Consider the following 18484-nt stretch of genomic DNA (forward strand, 5'->3'; position numbering starts at 1 on the left):
CCCCGCTCGGTGCGCACAGCGGAACGGCGCCGCCGCGCAGGCGGAGCAGGCAACGCCCTCCGGAGAGACGCGTCCCGTCCCGATCCGGCATCACAGCCCCGCGCTGGGGTTCCGCCGGGCTGCAGGGGAAGCGCGGGGACCCTTCCGGGCATCCCTCGCGGAGCAGCGACCCTCCTGGGACCCTCTGTCCCGCTTCATGGAATCGTAGTGGATGGAAAAGACCTTTAAGATCACCGAGTCCAACCATAAACCCAACACTACCAATTCCACCTCTAACCCGTGTCCCTCTGCACCTCGTACACCCGTTTGTTAAATCCCACCAGGGAGGGTGAAGTTTTTCCTCAGATCCAATCTAAACCTCCCCTGGCGCAACGTGAGGCCATTTCCTCTTGTCCTGTCCCTTGGTCCTTGGTTGAACAGACCCACCCCCACCTCTCTCCACCCTCCTCCAAGGGACTTGGACAGAGCCAGAAGGTCTTCCCTCAGCCTCCTTTTCTCCAGGAGAAGAGAGAAGAGCTTCACCCATGATCGTTATGTTCAGTCACACCAGGAGTCCTTCCAGCTCCACGTTTCGTTTTCTCCCTGTGGCCAGCAGCTTAGAGAAAACCATGAGGCTCCTTTTGCTTTTGCATCAAATTTATTTCTTCACTGGTATTATTTTTCCCGCTTATTCATGAATATATTGACTAGCACAGATCCTTAGGGAACAAAAGTGACTCCTCTTACTGTAAAAACTACCCCACTTAGCTCTCCCCCTGTGTTTTCTGACCTACCTTTCCAGACACAAACTGTGGGATGGTGGAAAAGTGTTCTGACAGAGTATCGCGTGTCTGTCCCGTTCGTACTTTCTCTTAACTGTCCTAAAACATCCTGTGGGACGGAGTTTGCAGAGTAAGTACAATTGAGAGAAAGTATTTCCTGCTGTTTGATTTGAACCCACTACCAGCAAGTTTAATTTTATGCCTTTTTAGTTCTTGTACTGGAGGAGAAAATGGACAGCTGTCCCTGGTCATATTTTGTAGATGTCTTCTCTAGATAAGAGCCTTTTTCAAGATGTGAGGAATGAGACTTTCTTATTCACAACACGTTCACGTTGTGAGTTCCTTCTGAATCTGTGCAGTGGTGTTATTTTCTCTGTTTTTTACCTAATAATGCTTAGCATTTGCTGACACTTTTCCTTTAAAGGTGCATCTTCTTGATTTATAACTGTATTGACATAATGATATTAACCAATGAAATATAAAATTAGGGTTGTTTCACCACTTTATATTTATCAACATTCTATTCCCTCTGCCATTTTGATTGTCCCATCAGTATCATAAGGTTCTTCTGCTTCTTTGTTTTTTGTTTTTGTAGTTGTCTCTCATCATTACTGTTCTGAGTGAGCCAACGTTACGAGCAGTTTGCTGTCTACATGACCATTAATCCCCTTTATGGGTTTTATCTAATTATGCTGAATATGTTGGTCTCATATCCAAGAATGAATGGAAGTCTGGAAGCATTTCCTTAAAATGAAAGGCTAAAGGCACTCCTAAGATAGTTAAAAGCGGGTACACAGGTGAGTTGAGCACACCAGAATGGAGGTATATGGTGGACTGGTTTTTATCTTAAGAGAAAAAAGATAGAATGAGAATTAGAGTGGGAAGATAAACCTAGACAATTCAGACTACAAAGAAGTCTACATGTGTAGACTACAATTATCTATGGAAACACTTTGCACAAGGACCTGTTAGATTCAGTTGCTATCTTCATATTAAGACCATATTTTCTCCTGTTGTATCACGCAGCTCTATTAGGATTTCCAGTTTGAAGCAGGAACACTTGTGAGGCAGGAGTAACATAGTACGGATCTGTGCTGTGCAGGCAGACGGATAAGAAAGTCCACTCAGGTTTTGTTTGAAACTATTCTAGCTTCATACTTACAGCGATTAATGAGGGTGATAGTATGGGCCTGAAGTCTTTTCTCCCTCCTCCCACATCCATGGCAGTTCCTTCCATTTTGGGAGCAGAAGTGATGGACGGCAATGACAATAGCAGCCACTTTTACCCTCTGTACTCACACTTCCTATTACTGTAACTCTGCGAGAGTGGTCAGGGACAGCTACGCTCTGGTTTTGATTATGAGGAAGCCTCTGTTGGCACGTCAGTGCTGGGGCCCCAGGAAAAGTACATCCAAGTATTGACATTCATTGAGGGTCAGAAACCAAAGTGCTTTGGAGTTCTTTGCAGATCAGTAGGATATTATTTACTGAGTTGTATTTGTGGCATGACAAGCTTTTTCTCAAAAAATTTCATCTTTAGTCTCAAATAGGTTCCCTACAGACAGTTGTCAAATAATAAGCCCCTTCAGCTCAGATTTTTCTCAGTATCAAGAGACTGAAGACATAATGTCCCCTGGTCTTTATTTCTTCATGGATCCCATGAAGACTTGTCTGACTTCTGACCACGTTACAACAGCAGGATGCTCTTATTCTTGCCTGCATTCCACTTGTACCTTGCTTCTATTCATATGCTGCTCAATTTATAAGGATTGAGAAGATGGATTTGTATACATACATAGGCTTTTTGTTTAGTGCCATATTGCACACAGAAAATAATTTTTGTAGCATTTGGAAATGACTTTTAATGGAGTCCAGATAATAACCAGCAGCATTGTTCTTTGGGGGAGGGGGAAAGGTAGCTTTAAAACAAAAGACAAATTCAAGCTTAGCAATTGGCAGCCTAAAAAAGAAAGTTTGGCATTCTGTTAGATGCATCATCCTTGTTCATCACAGTGCTGCCAGACTTGATTTGTTCCTTATTTTGCCCAAAAACATTTAACTATGTTAAAGTAATGCTTAAGTGATTTCCACCTTTGCCTAATTTAACGCTCCCCCTCCATTCAGAATGAACTTTCTCCAACATTACTCCGTGTGCCTTCAGTCTCTGCCATTTTGATTTTGCCATCACGAACCCTTAACTCTCACTCTTTATGAGGATGGATGTATCACTGGAGTGAGACTGCTCTCACTGTTGGTTATTCTTTTCCTACAGCTCTCCCTCCCCTCATGGCTCGTCGATCTCAAAGCTCCTCACAGGGGGACAATCCCCTTGACCCTAACTATCTTCCCCCCCATTACAAGGAGTATTACCGCTTAGCTCTGGATGTGCTTACTGAAGAGGGCAAAGAAAGTTACCAACGGTTCCTGGCAGAAGAAGCAGCCCCCGATTTTCTTTGCAACTCAGAGGTGGATCACATCATACAGAATCTCCAGAAACCCCAGTACGCCAATCAGGAAGGTAGCACAGACACCACAGGTGACAATGACATGGATGGATCCTCTGGGACTTACTGGCCCATGAACTCAGACCTCGCTGTTCCTGAGCTTGACCTGGGCTGGCCAATGGTCTTTGGGTTCAGGGGAACAGAGGTGACAACCCTTGTGCAACCACCACCCCCGGACAATCCCAGCATTAAGGAGGAGGCTCGCAGAATGATTCGAGCAGCTCAACAGGTGAGATGGTGAAGAGCCCAACTAAGGCAGGGATAAAATTATGTGTGCGAAAGATGAATCAGAATGCATCGGGTCCTCTGCTAATTCCCTTAACTTTGCTCCCAGGACCTGACAGAGGAGAAGGACGATTCTAAAACTACCGTTCACTGCATCAAAGTTAGCCTGGTCTCATGGAAAAGTGTGTAAGGCCATGCTAAAACATACCAGAAGTTCACAGAATAGTTGAGGTTGAAAGGGACATCTGGAGACAGGCTAGCCCAGCCTCGCTGCTCAAAGTAAGGTCGATTAGAGAGCGTTACTTAGGACATGTCCTTCAGTATTTCCAAGGATGGAGATTCCACAACCTTTCTGGGTAACCTGTTCCAGTGTTCAATCACCTTTACAGTAAAAGAGGTTTTTCTTATGTTTAACTGGAATTTCCTATATTTCAATTTGTGTTTTGTCCTTTCACTGGGTACCACTGAGAAGAGTTCGGCTCCATCTTCCTTACACCCTTCTGTCACGTATTTATACTGATAAAATAAAGAGTTGGGAAGGGCAGGGAGATAGAGCTTTGAAGCTACTTCCCATATTATCAGGATATAGATGCAGCTATATAGTGTCTGACTGAACACTGGCCAGGAGTTTAATGGCACGGGTGTGTTGGAGGGAGTGAGCAGGTAGTGGCCAAGCAGCTCAATACAACCTTCCAGTGTGGTTATGTGACAAAAAAACTCCCCAAACCTGTTATCAGTGGATTAATGAATAAGGGGATGCTCAGTAGCAGTTAGTTTTTCCCTCACCTCTCACCCTCACATATAGAATACGCATCTTAGACAGCAATTCTGTTTCCAGTTCTGGGGCCCACAATGTTTAAAGGAACCTTTAAATAGGAAGGTTCCTGTTTAAAAAGGAAGTTGAAATGGAGACGGTGTAGCAGTGCAGTTTGGAATGTGAGATGTTGGGGAACACTATCGGTCAGGACATAAGCAGGCACGGATTGCTGATGTCTTTCTTGCATTCTTTTCCTAGGTGGTAGCCATAGTGATGGACATTTTCACTGATGTGGATCTGCTGTTTGAGGTGTTGGATGCTGCTGCTCGCAGAGTGCCTGTGTATATCTTGCTGGATGAAATGAACTCTCAACTTTTCCTTGATACAGCTGCTAAATGCAGAGTCAATCTTAACTACGTGGAGGTGAGCAAACCAAACACCTGCCCTGCCCCTAATTCACATTCTGAGTGGGGGAAAATGTCCTGGGACACAGAGGGTTCTTTCCACTTTCTCAGTAAAAACCTGAGAGAGGGGAAAATGGGCCAGAGCCTAGTGAAAGATGAGTATGAAGAAAGCTAGGAGAGCTGTCACAACAATATAGGGCTGAGGACACACTAATAAACAGTTTTGTTTATCCATTGTGTATGCAGCCAGAATCACAAGAACTGAAGTATAGAAAATGGTGGGAGGATGGAAGTTAAAAGAGCAAGGGGGAAGAAGGAGGGACAGGGGGAGGGAAGTAACAGCTTCCAACTCAGTCAGTGCCTTGTCTGATTTGCAGTTCCTAAGGGTGAGGACAGTTTCTGGCCCAACCTACTACTGCCGCACAGGGATGTCCTTCAAAGGCCATGTGAAAGAGAAATTCCTCTTGGTGGACTGCATGGTGGTGCTGAGTGGCAACTACAGGTGAGCTCTGCAATGTTACGTGTCCCAGGTTCAGTGAGAAAGGGGCTGGTTAATTGGTAAAGCAGTGCTGCTTTGGTACTTCCAAATGAACATCAGTGACAAAAGCTTTTCTCGCTCAAGGATACTAAGCATTAATTTTCAGGAAAAATACACCATTTTGCAACTGAGGTAGATACACCAATTAAACAAGCCCTGACACTGGAAGCCAAGCTTGCTTCACATCAAGAGTGTAAATGATCTGTAAAAAAGATGCAGTAATTATAAGGTGTTGTGGGTTAACCCCAGTAGGCAGCTAAGCCCCACACAGATGTTCACTCACTAGTCCCAGCAGGATGTGGGGGTGAATCAGAAGGGGAAACATGAGAAAACTTGTGGTTGAGATAAAGAGTTTAATAGCTAAGGCAAACCGATGCACACAAGCAAAGCAAAAGAAAGAATCCATTCCGTCCCCTGTGCAGGCAGATATCTAGCCATTTCCAGGAAAGCAGAGCTTGACTTGGGAAGACAAACACCATAATGGTGAACAGCTTCCTCCTTCCTGCAGAGTCAGAGAAGGGTTGAGGCTGAAAGGGAACTCCAGCAGTCATCTGCTCCAACCTGCTCCGCTCAAGCAAGACCACTTAGAGCCAGTGGCCCATGATGGTGTCCAGACAGTTTTAGAATATCTCTAAGGAGGGAGACTCCACAAGGCCTGCCAGAAACCCCATAGTCATTTTCAGCCAAGCTGCTTTCTAGGTAATCATCCTCAGCCTGTACTGGGGGATGAGGTTGTTCCATCCCAGGTGCAAGATTCTGCATTTGCCTTTGCTGAATTCCACGAGGTTCCTGTCAGCACATTTTCCCAGCCTGTTGAGGGCCCCCTGACTGGCACATCAATTGCCCCATTTCCCCATTCTGCTGTCATCTGCAAGCTTGCTGAGGGTGCACACTGTCCTGTTGTCCAGGTCGTTAATGACAGTGTGAAAGACTATTTCCCCAAGCCCTGATCCCTGAAGAACACCACTTAGAACTGTCCACCAGCCAGACTTCAAATCACCGACCACCATCTGTTAAGCCTGACAGTCCAACTGATTTCCTGTTCTGTGTGGCACACTCATTAAGTCCACAATGTTCCAATTTGGCTACAAAGATACTTATGTAAAGGCCACGTGGAGATCCTTGCTAAAGGCAAGAAAACCCCCATTTTCTGCTCTCCCCTTGTCCACGCAGCCAGCCTTCTCGTTGTAGAAGGTGATCAGACTGGGTCAGGCATGGTTTGCCCTCAGTAAATCCTTACTGTCTGATCCCAGTTGTCTTTCTGGTATTCCTGTGCCTGGAAATGGCTTCCAGGAAGATTTGCTCCACAATTTTCCCTCAGACTGAGGTAATGCTGACTCGCTGTAGTTTCCTAGTTGATCCTTTTGCTCTTTTTAAGGATGGGCACAACAGTTTAGTTACAAAAACCAAAGTAACTGCAGGAACATCTCTTTCATATAAGGATTATCATCAGCTTGTTCTCTTGCTGTTGTTACTACTGACTGGCTTTTTCAGAACAGAAGTCATTTATTGCCTTGTAAAATCCTCTGCAAAGATGTAATGTCAAATCAATTAATAACCATGAGGCTTGGGAACCACAGCATGTAATGAGCAGTAAATAGTATCAGGAGAATTTTCTTCAGGCAAGCAAATGGTTTGATGTAAAGTGGTACAATGGAGTTACTTGATGCTAATACACTATCATTACTTCTGTTTCTCGTCGTAGTTTTATGTGGTCTTTTGAGAAGATTCACAGAAGCATTGCACACATCTTCCAGGGGGAGCTGGTGGCCAGCTTTGATGAAGAATTCCGAATTCTCTTTGCACAATCCGAACCTCTTGTTCCTCCAGCCAATGTCTTGGCAAAGGCAGAGAACACATTTGCCCTAACTCCTTTTGGCAATAACATGCCTTTCTTTCCAAAAAAAGCACCCCTGATGTTCCAGAGGGATGAGAATCTTTTTCCCTCCTTTATGGACAGAGTTGATCCAGACAGGTACTTCCTGTCAAATTTCAGGCGGGATGACATGTTGCGCCACACTGTGGAGGGGTCGGCCATGCGAATGTATAAAAAGGTAGAAATGGAGAATTCTCAGATGGATCCTGTCAGGGGTTTTCTCCGTTCCAAGCAGTTGGAGTTGGATGCTTTTAAGAGACATAGTTTTGCAGAAGGAACATTTGAAAATTTTGCTTCTTCTAAACAGTATGCCAGGCAGATGTTCATGAACAATATGGATGAATTTAAAATCCAGTCTAGTCATTTTCAGAAGGATCAGTTCTACCAGTACCAGTTTGAACATCCCCATCTTTCTGGCAGACCTCAGGGGCTCTTTGAGAGAATCCGAGGTGGTAGGCCAGGATTCAATGAACTGGAAGACTATGGAGAGGGACCCAGATACCCTGAACTTGAATCCAATTTTCCACAGGAGGGTTTCCCCTTAAGGCTGGATTATGTACCTTCAAATTCTTCCAGGGAAGTGAGACATGGTTCTGATCAGATGAATCCTGCAGGCAATGGCCCAATGGGAATGATGTTAAGAAGGCAGAATATAGGACAGAAATTTATTTGCCAGACTTCTCCTACACAGAAGCAAAGCCTGGAACAACGCCTGTTCTTACAAGAAAAAGATGAGGACCAAGATGAAGACAAGAACACACAGGAAAATAGAACAGGTTTACGTAACTGGAGGATTTCGTCATACCTTAGTGCATACCAGTCCGAACCGGAAGAAGGTCTTCCAATGCCTATGGAATCAGAGGCATATAATGATGTTCTTGGGGATACCCTCACAAAGCCCACTACTGACCTCATCCCAGCATTCAAATCCCCCATGTCTTTTAATAGCAAGTCACTGGGAATTGAAAGTGCCAAAGAATTTGCAGATCCTGACAGAGTAGGTGAAGAAACTCCTTTAATGAAACAAGATGCCTTTAGGTCCAGAATAAATCCTTTGATACAGAGGAGCTCAAGACTCAGGTCCTCTCTGATTTTCAGTGCTGCCAAGTTAGATCAGCCTAACACCACAATAGAAAAGGTTCAGATGATCCAAAAAGAACAAACATCCAGTGAGTTGACAAAAGACAATGAAACTATAAAGACAGCCACTTCATCTAAAGTGGCAGAACTTTTAGAGAAGTACAAAGCTGTGGGCAAAGACACAGAGCGAGCTACAGTCACTCATACCAAAGCTGTTTCCAGTTATCTACAGGAAGAATCACAGAACACAGAGAAGAAATGTACCAAATCTGTGCAATATAAGATTCTGGAGAGTAGGGTTCTAGACTCCAAAGACTCCTGCAGTACTTACAAAGTGCATGGAGAAGCTGACAGACCATTTGGAATGGCCTTATCAACCCCCCAGCTTGTTGACACATTGAGTAAAGATCCTCTAGCACATATCGGCACTAAGGTGGACAAATTGTCATCTCGGTTTTACCCCATAGAGAATAAACCTGCTCTTCAAGAGAAGGAGAGTCTTATATTTGTAGGAGACACTCAGAAATTGACTCTTCCAGATAAAAAGGAAAGAAACATTCAAAGACGACGCTCAAAAATTAGTCAATCCAGAACTGAAGAAACCACAGATTAGGACAAGTACCACCACATCAGTTCTTGAAAACTTACCTAGAAGTCAAGGATCTGACAGCTCTCTCAATAAATCTGAGGAAGACTCTTCAAAACAAGAACAAAATCCGATGGAATTTTTAAGAAAAGGGTCACTACGACTGAAGCAGCTTTTGAACCCAAAAGGTGAAAAGAAATTGGAGGAGGAACCCAATTCTGAGAGTGGAAAATCAGACAAGCCGGTTGTGGTTCTCCAACGACCTTCCATAGGGGACTGTCAGGAAATGATGGAGGAAGAAAAAACCCAGAAATTTGCAACACCACTTCCTCCCAAAAGCAGCCAGCCGACACAGGGGAGATTTCCTTCATCCACTGCTAATATCCTGTACAGCAGCAACCTCCGTGATGATACCAAGGTGATTTTGGAACAAATCTCTGCAAACAGTCAGAAGAACAGAGCTGAACTGGCCAAGCAGCTACCATCCACTAGTAATCCTGATCTTTCTAAGTCAACTACAAGCTTGGAAAGGAAAGGTGAGAAGGAAAAAAGCTGTAACATCCACAGGTCAGAGAGTTTTGGGAGCCAGAAACGAAATCTTCAGCGACAACCATCAGAGGATAGAGATACCCTTCTGAAAAAAATGGAGAATATGCGGAAGGAGAAGCGAGTCTACAGTAGATTTGAGGTCTTCTGCAAAAAGGATGAAAATACAAGTCAAAGTGAAGAGGAATATGACACAGATGCCAAAGACAAGAAGATGGGAAAATTCATGCCCAAAATCCTGGGGACCTTCAAAACCAAAAAATGATCACAGAAATACTATTTAATTCCATATAATCACTGACTGTCAAAGGGGAATGAGGAAGTTAGTTGTTCATGATGGCTATAAGCACCATAGGCAATACTCTTCGTGGTTAGTGAGTGGAAATGTGTTCAGCATTAGACTCCAATGGCACAATCTGCCCAATAAAGTCATGTGGTATCAGGCAACCTTATCACAGTATGTTTCAAATAAAATTATTAAATTGCCAAGATGCTTAAAACAAAGAAGTAAAATAAGAGTCTCTTTATGTTACAGTCAGGGAATATTTTCATCAGACAAAACAATTCCACTTTCAGAAGGGAAGAATAAAAACCAGAAAATTCAACACTTGAGTTCAGTCCAGGACAGAAAAATACACACAGACACGTGCATATGCATTAACTGGAAAAAGTGTTTACAAAACAACTGTTTCTCAGGTACAGTTATATTTTCTTTGTATCTAATAAATCAGATAAAGGAGGCACGTTTTGAAGGTTTACATGAGAAAAAAATATTGTAAACAACATTTTGCCCTTATCTGTGGTTATGGTCTTGTCCAGCAGTACATGCTCAGCGTTCATAGTTACCATTTTCTAAGCCTGTTGATTCTGTTTTGTTACTGGTTTGTTTCCTTATGTCTAATGGAAGCATTGCTTTAGAGGGTGAGCTGAAAGCAGCAGCTGAAAGACCATAAAAAAAGGAAACTGACATGCTATTAATGGAGAAAGACCTGGTTTTAGGACTCCCTTTCAGCTGAGCTGGGAGTTTAATTAAGCATCTAAAATGCTGTCTTGGCCAAGTAGTATCTTCCTTGTCAATCTCACTCAAATTCATTAAGTGATTGTGAGGAGGAGACGTTCATTTGTTAGCACGTCTTTCCATGTGAAGACAAGGACTGAAGGGGGTCATAATATTGGAAGGAATAAGGCTGCTGGAATTTTCAAGCTCAGAAGTGCTTTATCTCATGTAACTTTCTTGTAGTAGTTTGGTACCAAACTTAACCATGCAGCTTTTAAACAGTCCAGATTAGCCTGTAGGTTCAAGCTGTTGCATCAGAGTGTCTCACAGGACAGAAGGTAGTGACAGAGGCTATCAAGAACATGCAGTACATACTGTTGAGTTACTTAGCTGTTTGTTTTTTCTCCTCATCTTGGACTGTCTCTGCTTGATATCTAGCAGGATTGCCAAATTTGTTTTTTTTTTTTTCCCCCCGATCTTTGTGCCGTAGTCTAAAGAGATGACAGGGAAGAATGTTCTCACATGGAACTAGGCTTCTGAATTTCCCATTCCCGTTAGCCTGGGTTTTATGATGACCCACTTGTGACACCAGTTGCAAGCTCAGCAAACTAGTTCGGGTACATGTCTGATAGATGGAGGCAAGAGACTGCATCGGTTCCTGAAGGTAACTTTAGTAGGATCTTTAAAACTTTAGCTTTTTTTTAGGATGCCAGCTCCCATGGTAGCAGGCTTTATATAATTTAACAGGCTTTATATCATTTACATATCTGTAACAATTAATTATTACTTTACTGTTTGTTGAAAAACTCGGGACATGAATGTGCAGAAAGATAAGATTGTCTGATCTGAAAAAAAAATTAAGCTGATTTCCATATTAATACAGATGGTGCTAAAAATCTCCAAGAATCAAGAGGAGTTACCATTTTAACATGAGGAGGTAAACTGAGAAATAAAGAGAGGAAAAAAGGAAAAAAAAAAAAGGAGAGAAGTGACCAATACTGGGAAAAAAGCTGAAATGGATTTCTTACACTTATTCCATATTGTATAAATGTATATAATTTCAGATACAACCCATAATCTGTTACATACATGCAAATTCATAAACGAATGCTGTATGTATACTTATTTTGTCTGCTTTTAGTAATTAAATAGATCCAGTTATTGGTGGGTCCCAAAATGAACTGTAATGAGCAATACAGTTGTTCTCTGCCAGATGATACACATAGAGATTATTTTACTCTAGAGAGGAAGATAGGCTATATATTATATATATTCTATTATATATATGCTAGCCCTATTTTGTGTAATTCTTACTCACATGATTCCATACCTCTCCAGTCTTTCCCAAACCTACCTGCTCCAGCATCGTTCTGTTACAGACAAGTTAAAAATGTAATTATTTCTACAGTCACAGATTACATTAACATTTTAGAATTTTGCTGTATTTGTTTAGATTTTTATAATTTTATCTTGCTCAGCGTGGTGCATTCAGTGTAAAAGTATGGTCCTGAACAGAACTAGACTCATCTCTTTTAGCGATATGTTGATTATCAGATGTTGTAGGTGTTTACAAATATCACAGAATAACTAATTCACTTGGTAATAAGCCATTTCAATTAATAAAAAGTTAATGTTACAGTCCATCACCTCTCAGTCTGAGACTAGGTTCACAGAGGATCTTAGATGTTGCATTATATCATCAAATTGCAAGGTGCTAGGCTTTCAGTGGAAGTCACAACCCTGAATTAAGCAGTAGGCTTCTTTTTCCATGCATGAGAACTGGCATCTTAGACTGACAAGAGCCAACATGCTGCACGGAGCACTGCTTACACAACATGTTCACCCTGACATTGCCATTTACTATATCTGCCTGTACCTGAGATAGACAGGAAATGCCTGTTTTATGAATATACCAGAATAAACCAGGACTTCCCTGTTAGCTGCATTCCTAGCACCCTAGTATTACCAGACTTACGTGACCACATCTGGTACCAGAAGTGAATGTACTGGTTTTTTACTTAACTAAACTTTGGTGCTCAGGTACTAAAAGAGAAACTTTCTGTTGATGGCAGTGGTACTCACATGTTGGAATTTAGTGCCTGAATCCCCTCTGTAACTGTAGTCCCAACGTTCTGGAATAACAATCGTTTATCATAGGTGGAGTAAAATTTCAAGGACAGAGACTTCTTATAAGGACTTCAAGTTAATGAGCAGAATGTATCGAAAATCAGCATTAAAACAGGCATATAGTTTTAAAGTTTACTATAGCCCCACTGTGGACTGGTAACAACTTCATGATGTTTCAGCAATAGCATCTCTTGGAAGATGCTTTCATCTTTTCATCTTGCTTTCTGAAAGAAAGAAAAATTAACATATTATTCACTGAACAAGATACCCCTCTATTTTTCCCTTTCACACACAGCAAACATTGACTGAAAGACACATATTTTCTGTAGTGCAATATAAAGTATTTATTATTACAATATTACATGGTAGGTAAGCTATTAAATATTGTAACAGAACCCACCTATATTTAAAATGCTTTTCTACTTGATTTTAATGAAAATAAATGGGGGATTGGACTAGATGATCTTTCAAGGTCCCTTCCAATCCCTAACATTCTGTGATTCTGTAAATAAGCCACCACCGATTATGTTCATTTACCCCAGAAGAGTCATAGAAATTAGTGGAAAACAAAATAAAGGGCATTAAGAATAGGTCAAGAGTTTAGTCTTCCTGGTCTTCAGAGAACACTTAGTTACCTGTTTTCATCAAGAAAAAAATCTGCATTTAGGCAATGCACCTGAAACTGCTAAAGAATCACTGAATGGGTCAGAATGGACCTTCAAAGATCATCTAGTCCAACCCCTCTGCCTTGGGCAGGGGCATCTTTCACTAGACCAGGTTGCTCAAAGTCCCATACAACCTGACCTTGAACACCTCCAATGATGGGGCATCCACAACTTCTCTGGGCAACCTGGTCCAGTGTTATCACCACTCTTCTTCCTTATTTTCAATCTAAACCTACCGTCTTTCAGTGCAAAACCATTGCCCCTTGTTCTGTCACTACAGTTACTGGTAAAAAGTCTCTCTCTGTCCTTCTTATAAGCCCCTTTTAAGTACTGAAAGGTCGCAGTAAGATATACCCAGAGCCTTCTCTTCTCCAGGCCGACAACCCCAACTCTCTCAGCCTTTCTTATAGCAGAAGTGTTCCAGCCCTTGGACCATTTTCTTGGCCCTGCTCTGGACCTGCCCTAACAGGTCCACATCTCTCTTGTACTGGGGACACCAGAGCTGGACTCATTGCTGCAGGTGGGGTCTCACGAGAGCTGAGTAGAAAGGGAGGATCACCTCTCTCAACCTGCTGGCCACGCTGCTTTTGTTGCAGCGCAGGAGACACTTCGCTTTCTGGGCTGCAAGCGCACGTTGCTGGCTCATGTTCAGTTTTTCATCCACCAGTAACCCCAAGTCCTTCTCTGCAGGGCTGCTCTCAATTCCTTCATCTCCCAGCCTGTATTGATACCAGGGCTTGCCCTGATCCAGGTGCAGGACCTTGCACTTGGCTTTGTTGAACTTCATGAGGTTCACATGGGCCCTGAATACATCTAAAGGCCTTGAATAGGTTTGAATACATTCAAGTATCAGAATATTGCAGTTTTCTGTAATTCTTTGCACTAGTTCAAACAAGGAATATGAACTGATGGCGTTCATTGTTCTTATGGTAATGGAGCAAATAGTGCTGTGCCCTTGTCTGTTAAGACTGGAAGGCAAAGGGATTAGATTCTCTATCCTGTTGGTCTGTCTAGAGGAAAGTATTACATTGTTCAGTGCAAAGTAACTGTCAAATACCTGTCATATTTTGCTCTCACTTGCTGTTACTGGCTGAGTTAGGGAACTGATAAGATGAGCTGTACTTCACCTGGTTAGAACACTTCCATATTCACTGCTCATGTTGTTGAGAGGACTTTGATATTGGGAGACTCTGCAGGGCAGATTTACATATGGTTCCATATGCCTGGGAGTAACTGCCCATCGATGCTTTCGGATCACCAGCAGCTCCCATATTTGCAGTAATCTGGAACATCTTTTTACTGGACTTCAGAAGGGGACGAACATCTTTGCTGTGCAACTGAGTAATTCTTGGATTCTGTGCAAGAAAGAAAAGCCGATAGTAACATGTAATCAGCTTTCTAAAACAAAGAAGAAACACAGATTCTGCTTCAGCTGAGGAGCAGGACAGATTATGAATGTTATATGAATAATAAACAAAATAGATTGTTTAGTAAGATCCAAGAATAGGATGGTGAGAATGATGTGAGGGAGAAAGGCTTAAGAACGGGGGTATCAAGAATGAGCTAGTGGCACTGGAGCAAGATAGGACAAACTAATGGTGCACTGGAGCAAAAGTCCAAAGGCCTGTTTGGCTAGTATCTTGTTTTCAATAGTAGTGGCTGTACAAATGTATGTACAAAAGACAGATCATCATCATCATTCCCCAGTATATCCTCTTGGCTTCTGCCAATCAAAAGGCTTGATGACTTTCTGAGCTGGAAGCTGCATATAGATACAGCTTGTGTTTACCAGCCCCTGTGGGAAAAGGCTGATAATAAATTACAATCTGTAATACATTACAATACATTTGAATGGTTTGGAGCTCCAGCACACAGACACTCAAGTATTCTTTTATGGGGATGCGAGAAAGTCTCACAACAAAGAAGTCAATCTTTAGTGTCACAAAAAAGGTAATCTGTGGTGCCTCGTTCCATATTCTTTCTCTGATCACCTTGTGTTAGATAGACTCTCCTTGAGCTAGTCAGAAGATGACTAGCTCAGGAAGAAGAAAAAGCAGGGGCAAGGAGGTCATTTAAAAACCAATGAGGACAAGAACTTTTACAGGGAAGCGTGGCCAAGAACAGGGAAGAGGGAAAAGCAGAGAGGACAGGACTGAAACCCTCACTGTTCAGCAACAGCAGTCCATCAGGTTGATTACAGAGGTAGTACAAATTCTCCAGCTAATTTTGGAATATCCAACAATCTCAATCTGGTTAAAAAAAAAGAGTTTGCTATCTACACACTTTGGACAGGACAAGCCATCATTGAAGATAATGTAAAAGCAACTGATCTGTGACTCTCAAAGTCAAAGGGAGTTTTTGGTGCTGCTGACAAACTGAACAATGTGGTAATCTGAAATGGTGTTCAAATCCTCACTTGTCTGAAGTGATAAAATTAAAAGTAGAATGGAGTCCGAAATTAGCCTATCCTCTAGAAAAAGGACAATGGAAAAAAAAGTCATATATCTCAGCACATCTCAAAAGACATTGCGTTAAAAACCTCAAAATGAGCAAAAGCAGTAGAGGCAGAGAACCTGCAGAGATAATTTTACTTTTCTTTTGATTACAGTTAGCTGACATATACGATCCATTACAATTAATCTTTGTGAAAAAAAATACCACTAATGAGGCAGAGATCTAGATTTACCAAAGGGCTGTATTCATGTTCGCTGAAGTACATAATTCCCATACTTAAATTCAGCAGTCATTTGCAGAACTCCTGCATAAACCTATAGCCACTCTTGCTGCTTGAGTCACAGGTGATAAGGTTTTTTGAAAGACTGGGGTTAGACTTAAAACTACAGGAGAAAGTTAGCTGAAGATCAGCATTACATATGCTGGAGATGTAAGGTTTAAGCCACATCTGTGCCCTTGGTGTTTCCTGGTGATTACTATAGATGGTCTTCCTGTCAACACTCTGCCTTACGCACAGAACTTAACTTAGGGTCATAAACTTAGAGAAAACAGGTATGAAATGTAGGTACGGCAACACTGAAGACTGCAATATGCAAGTTACGTCTAGTTATTTGCCCTACTAGCAGAAACTCTTCAGTTAGCACACTCTTCAGCTCTCTGGTAAAGGGAACATACCCTATACAAGCCCAACTGCCTTAGCAAACTAGGTTACTGATACTGTTTGACGAACACTACATACAAGCAACAAAATTGCAGTGTATATCTTTGTCATAAGTAATTTTTTTTAAATTATCATTTTAGCCACTCACAGAGCAAGATGTCTTGCCCCTCATTTCAGTATCTTTACAAAGTTGCAAATTTTGTGTCTATATAATTTTGGTCCATGAAAAGTTAAGGGTATTTTTTTTGTAGGACTGCTACTCACAATATAAAGGTTCTGTACATTTGTAGGAGGCAGCCGAGCATTTGCATTTGCCCTTGTGATTTGTCTCCCCACTTTCCTAATGTTGGAGATTCTGGCCATTTGAGAAGGTGGCATGGAACAGTTCCTCATCATAGGACCAGAATTTGGATTATCTGCAGAAGAAAACACATGAGAGAAAGTAGGTAAAACATGAGCACACAGAACACACTGACTGCTGCAGTGACAGAATATAAAAACTGAGTCAGCCCCTGCCACCTCGCTTCATCTCACAAACAGAACAAAAATATTCAGAACAAAACTGGAATGTAGTAGTAAACAAAAGCAGTTCAAAAGGGCAAGGGAAAACATAACAGCAGAGAGAAGAAACAGAAGAGAGAAGAAACAGCAGAGAGAAGAAAACAGAACAACAGTAGAGAAGGAAAGAGAAAACAGAAAGGAACACAGAATCAAGACTGAGGCAGGAAAGAGACAAAGAGAATGTCATACACTCAAAACTCATTCAACAGTGTTTTGTTCTTGTAATTTTCCTCCCACAGTTTCACCCTCTCATTTTGCCATGTGAATTCCCCTTCTTTCTTTTTCCCCACTCAATCTCTTTTCTTCTTTCTTCTCCATAATAACGCCTCATGGTGGATTAATTGCACTGTAGGAGTGTAGTACCTACTTTCAACAGCAGTGTGTGTTATGGGATTGTATATCACATTGATCTTTGATCTCTGACATAAAGTTCTTGCTAAATCTTCATTCCTGCGTGGTACTTCTGGCTGGACACTAGTTGTAGTTCCAGCATGCACATGTGAAGTTTTTATAGCAGGCGGTATTGGTTCTTCCTGGCCTTTCCTGGTAGACAGAGTCACAGAACTGGAATTCGGAAGAAGTGTCCTGGATTCAGACTGACTTAGTTGGACATTTTCTCTCTGCACTTGCTCTTTTGGATGGCTATTTAATTTCTTTTCAAGGATCATCTACAGAAAGGAGAAGTTGGATAGACTTAAAACAGCTACACAGCAGAGCTGAGGAAAAAAAAACATAAAAGACTTACAAATAACTGCAATTCATTACACAGGATAGGTAACAAGTATAATTTTAAAATTCATTCAGACCTCTCAAAAATTATTACAGTATGGAACTGACTGATAAGAAACACCAAGATGTAACTGTGAGCATGTATGGAAAGCCTAGGGGAACACAAATAGAAGAAAATGATGGAATTCGTTAAGTGTGTGGAAGAATGGCAGGTTATCTGGAGGATTAGGATTTTGGAAAATAGGATAAGTACCTCATATAATTTATTGCGATATTCTGCCACAGGCAGCTGGATATCATCACCTAAAGGAAGAATCACATCATAATCCAGAGAGGGCTCCCTGTCAGGACAGTGAAACCTAAGAAGATAGTAACACATAATGTAATTCACAAAGCCTAGAAATGGCACCACAGATCAGTATGTTAAACAGGATTGTTAAATCATCTAGTGTGAGCTCTAGTGTGAATAGGGTTAGAGAAAATGAATAATTAGCTTTGTCCTTTTATTTTCTGTCATGTATATAAGAAAACTTGTGTCAAGAGCAGGTCTATAACATTGCAGAAGACATCAGGAGAAACTGCACATAGGTATTACTCTCACCTTTTCACATAAGGATGCTGCAGAGCCTCCTCTGCTGTGAGACGTTTATCAGGGTTAAATACTAAAAGTTTCTTCAGAAGATCCAAGGCAGGCAACGGAGTAGAGGATGGTAAAATCTCCTCAAATGTTACTCGCTGCCTAGAAGTCAGAAACACTGATATAAGCTCCCAGTGTCTAATTCACAGTAAAGGCATGAATTACAGTTCTGGGAATCGCATCAAGGTGACACCGAACTCCAGGGTTCACTCACAAATAGCGTGTCATAATCCTGGAACACTCGAAAGTATAGGCCTGTGAATATGGTAAAATTCCTTTACACTTTTGATTAGGTTTGAATGCCTCCCTCCTAGCGCCAGGAACCTACATGAAGTGCCTAACTTGCAAGTCTAGTCTTTCTCTTGTTTCAGTGGAA

General features: G+C 41.8%; 2 protein-coding genes across 2 annotated transcripts in view; one reads left to right on the forward strand and one right to left on the reverse strand.

Moving 5' to 3' along the window:
* The first annotated feature begins 3035 nt into the window (after positions 1–3035).
* On the forward strand, positions 3036–9619 carry SACK1H (scaffolding CK1 anchoring protein H). The gene is given in 5 exon segments (XM_010173240.2): positions 3036–3494; positions 4506–4670; positions 5029–5153; positions 6895–8697; positions 8699–9619. Coding segments are annotated over 5 exon segments (3384 nt in total). The 5' UTR covers positions 3036–3047; the 3' UTR covers positions 9543–9619.
* A 4595-nt stretch (positions 9620–14214) lies between these two features.
* The window catches only part of LOC104529058 (mitogen-activated protein kinase 15), a gene marked incomplete at its 5' end in the record, with an annotated part of 6256 nt that continues 1986 nt past the window's right edge, over positions 14215–18484 (reverse strand). Inside the window, 5 exons of the mRNA XM_010173241.1 lie at positions 14215–14421; positions 16446–16597; positions 17110–17410; positions 17725–17830; positions 18073–18210. Coding sequence (XP_010171543.1) covers positions 14215–14421; positions 16446–16597; positions 17110–17410; positions 17725–17830; positions 18073–18210 — 904 coding nt within the window. The remainder of the gene's footprint in view (positions 14422–16445; positions 16598–17109; positions 17411–17724; positions 17831–18072; positions 18211–18484) is intronic.

This window comes from Antrostomus carolinensis, unplaced genomic scaffold, assembly GCF_000700745.2.
Source record: "Antrostomus carolinensis isolate BGI_N321 unplaced genomic scaffold, ASM70074v2 scaffold35658, whole genome shotgun sequence".
Taxonomy (NCBI): Eukaryota; Metazoa; Chordata; class Aves; order Caprimulgiformes; family Caprimulgidae; genus Antrostomus; species Antrostomus carolinensis.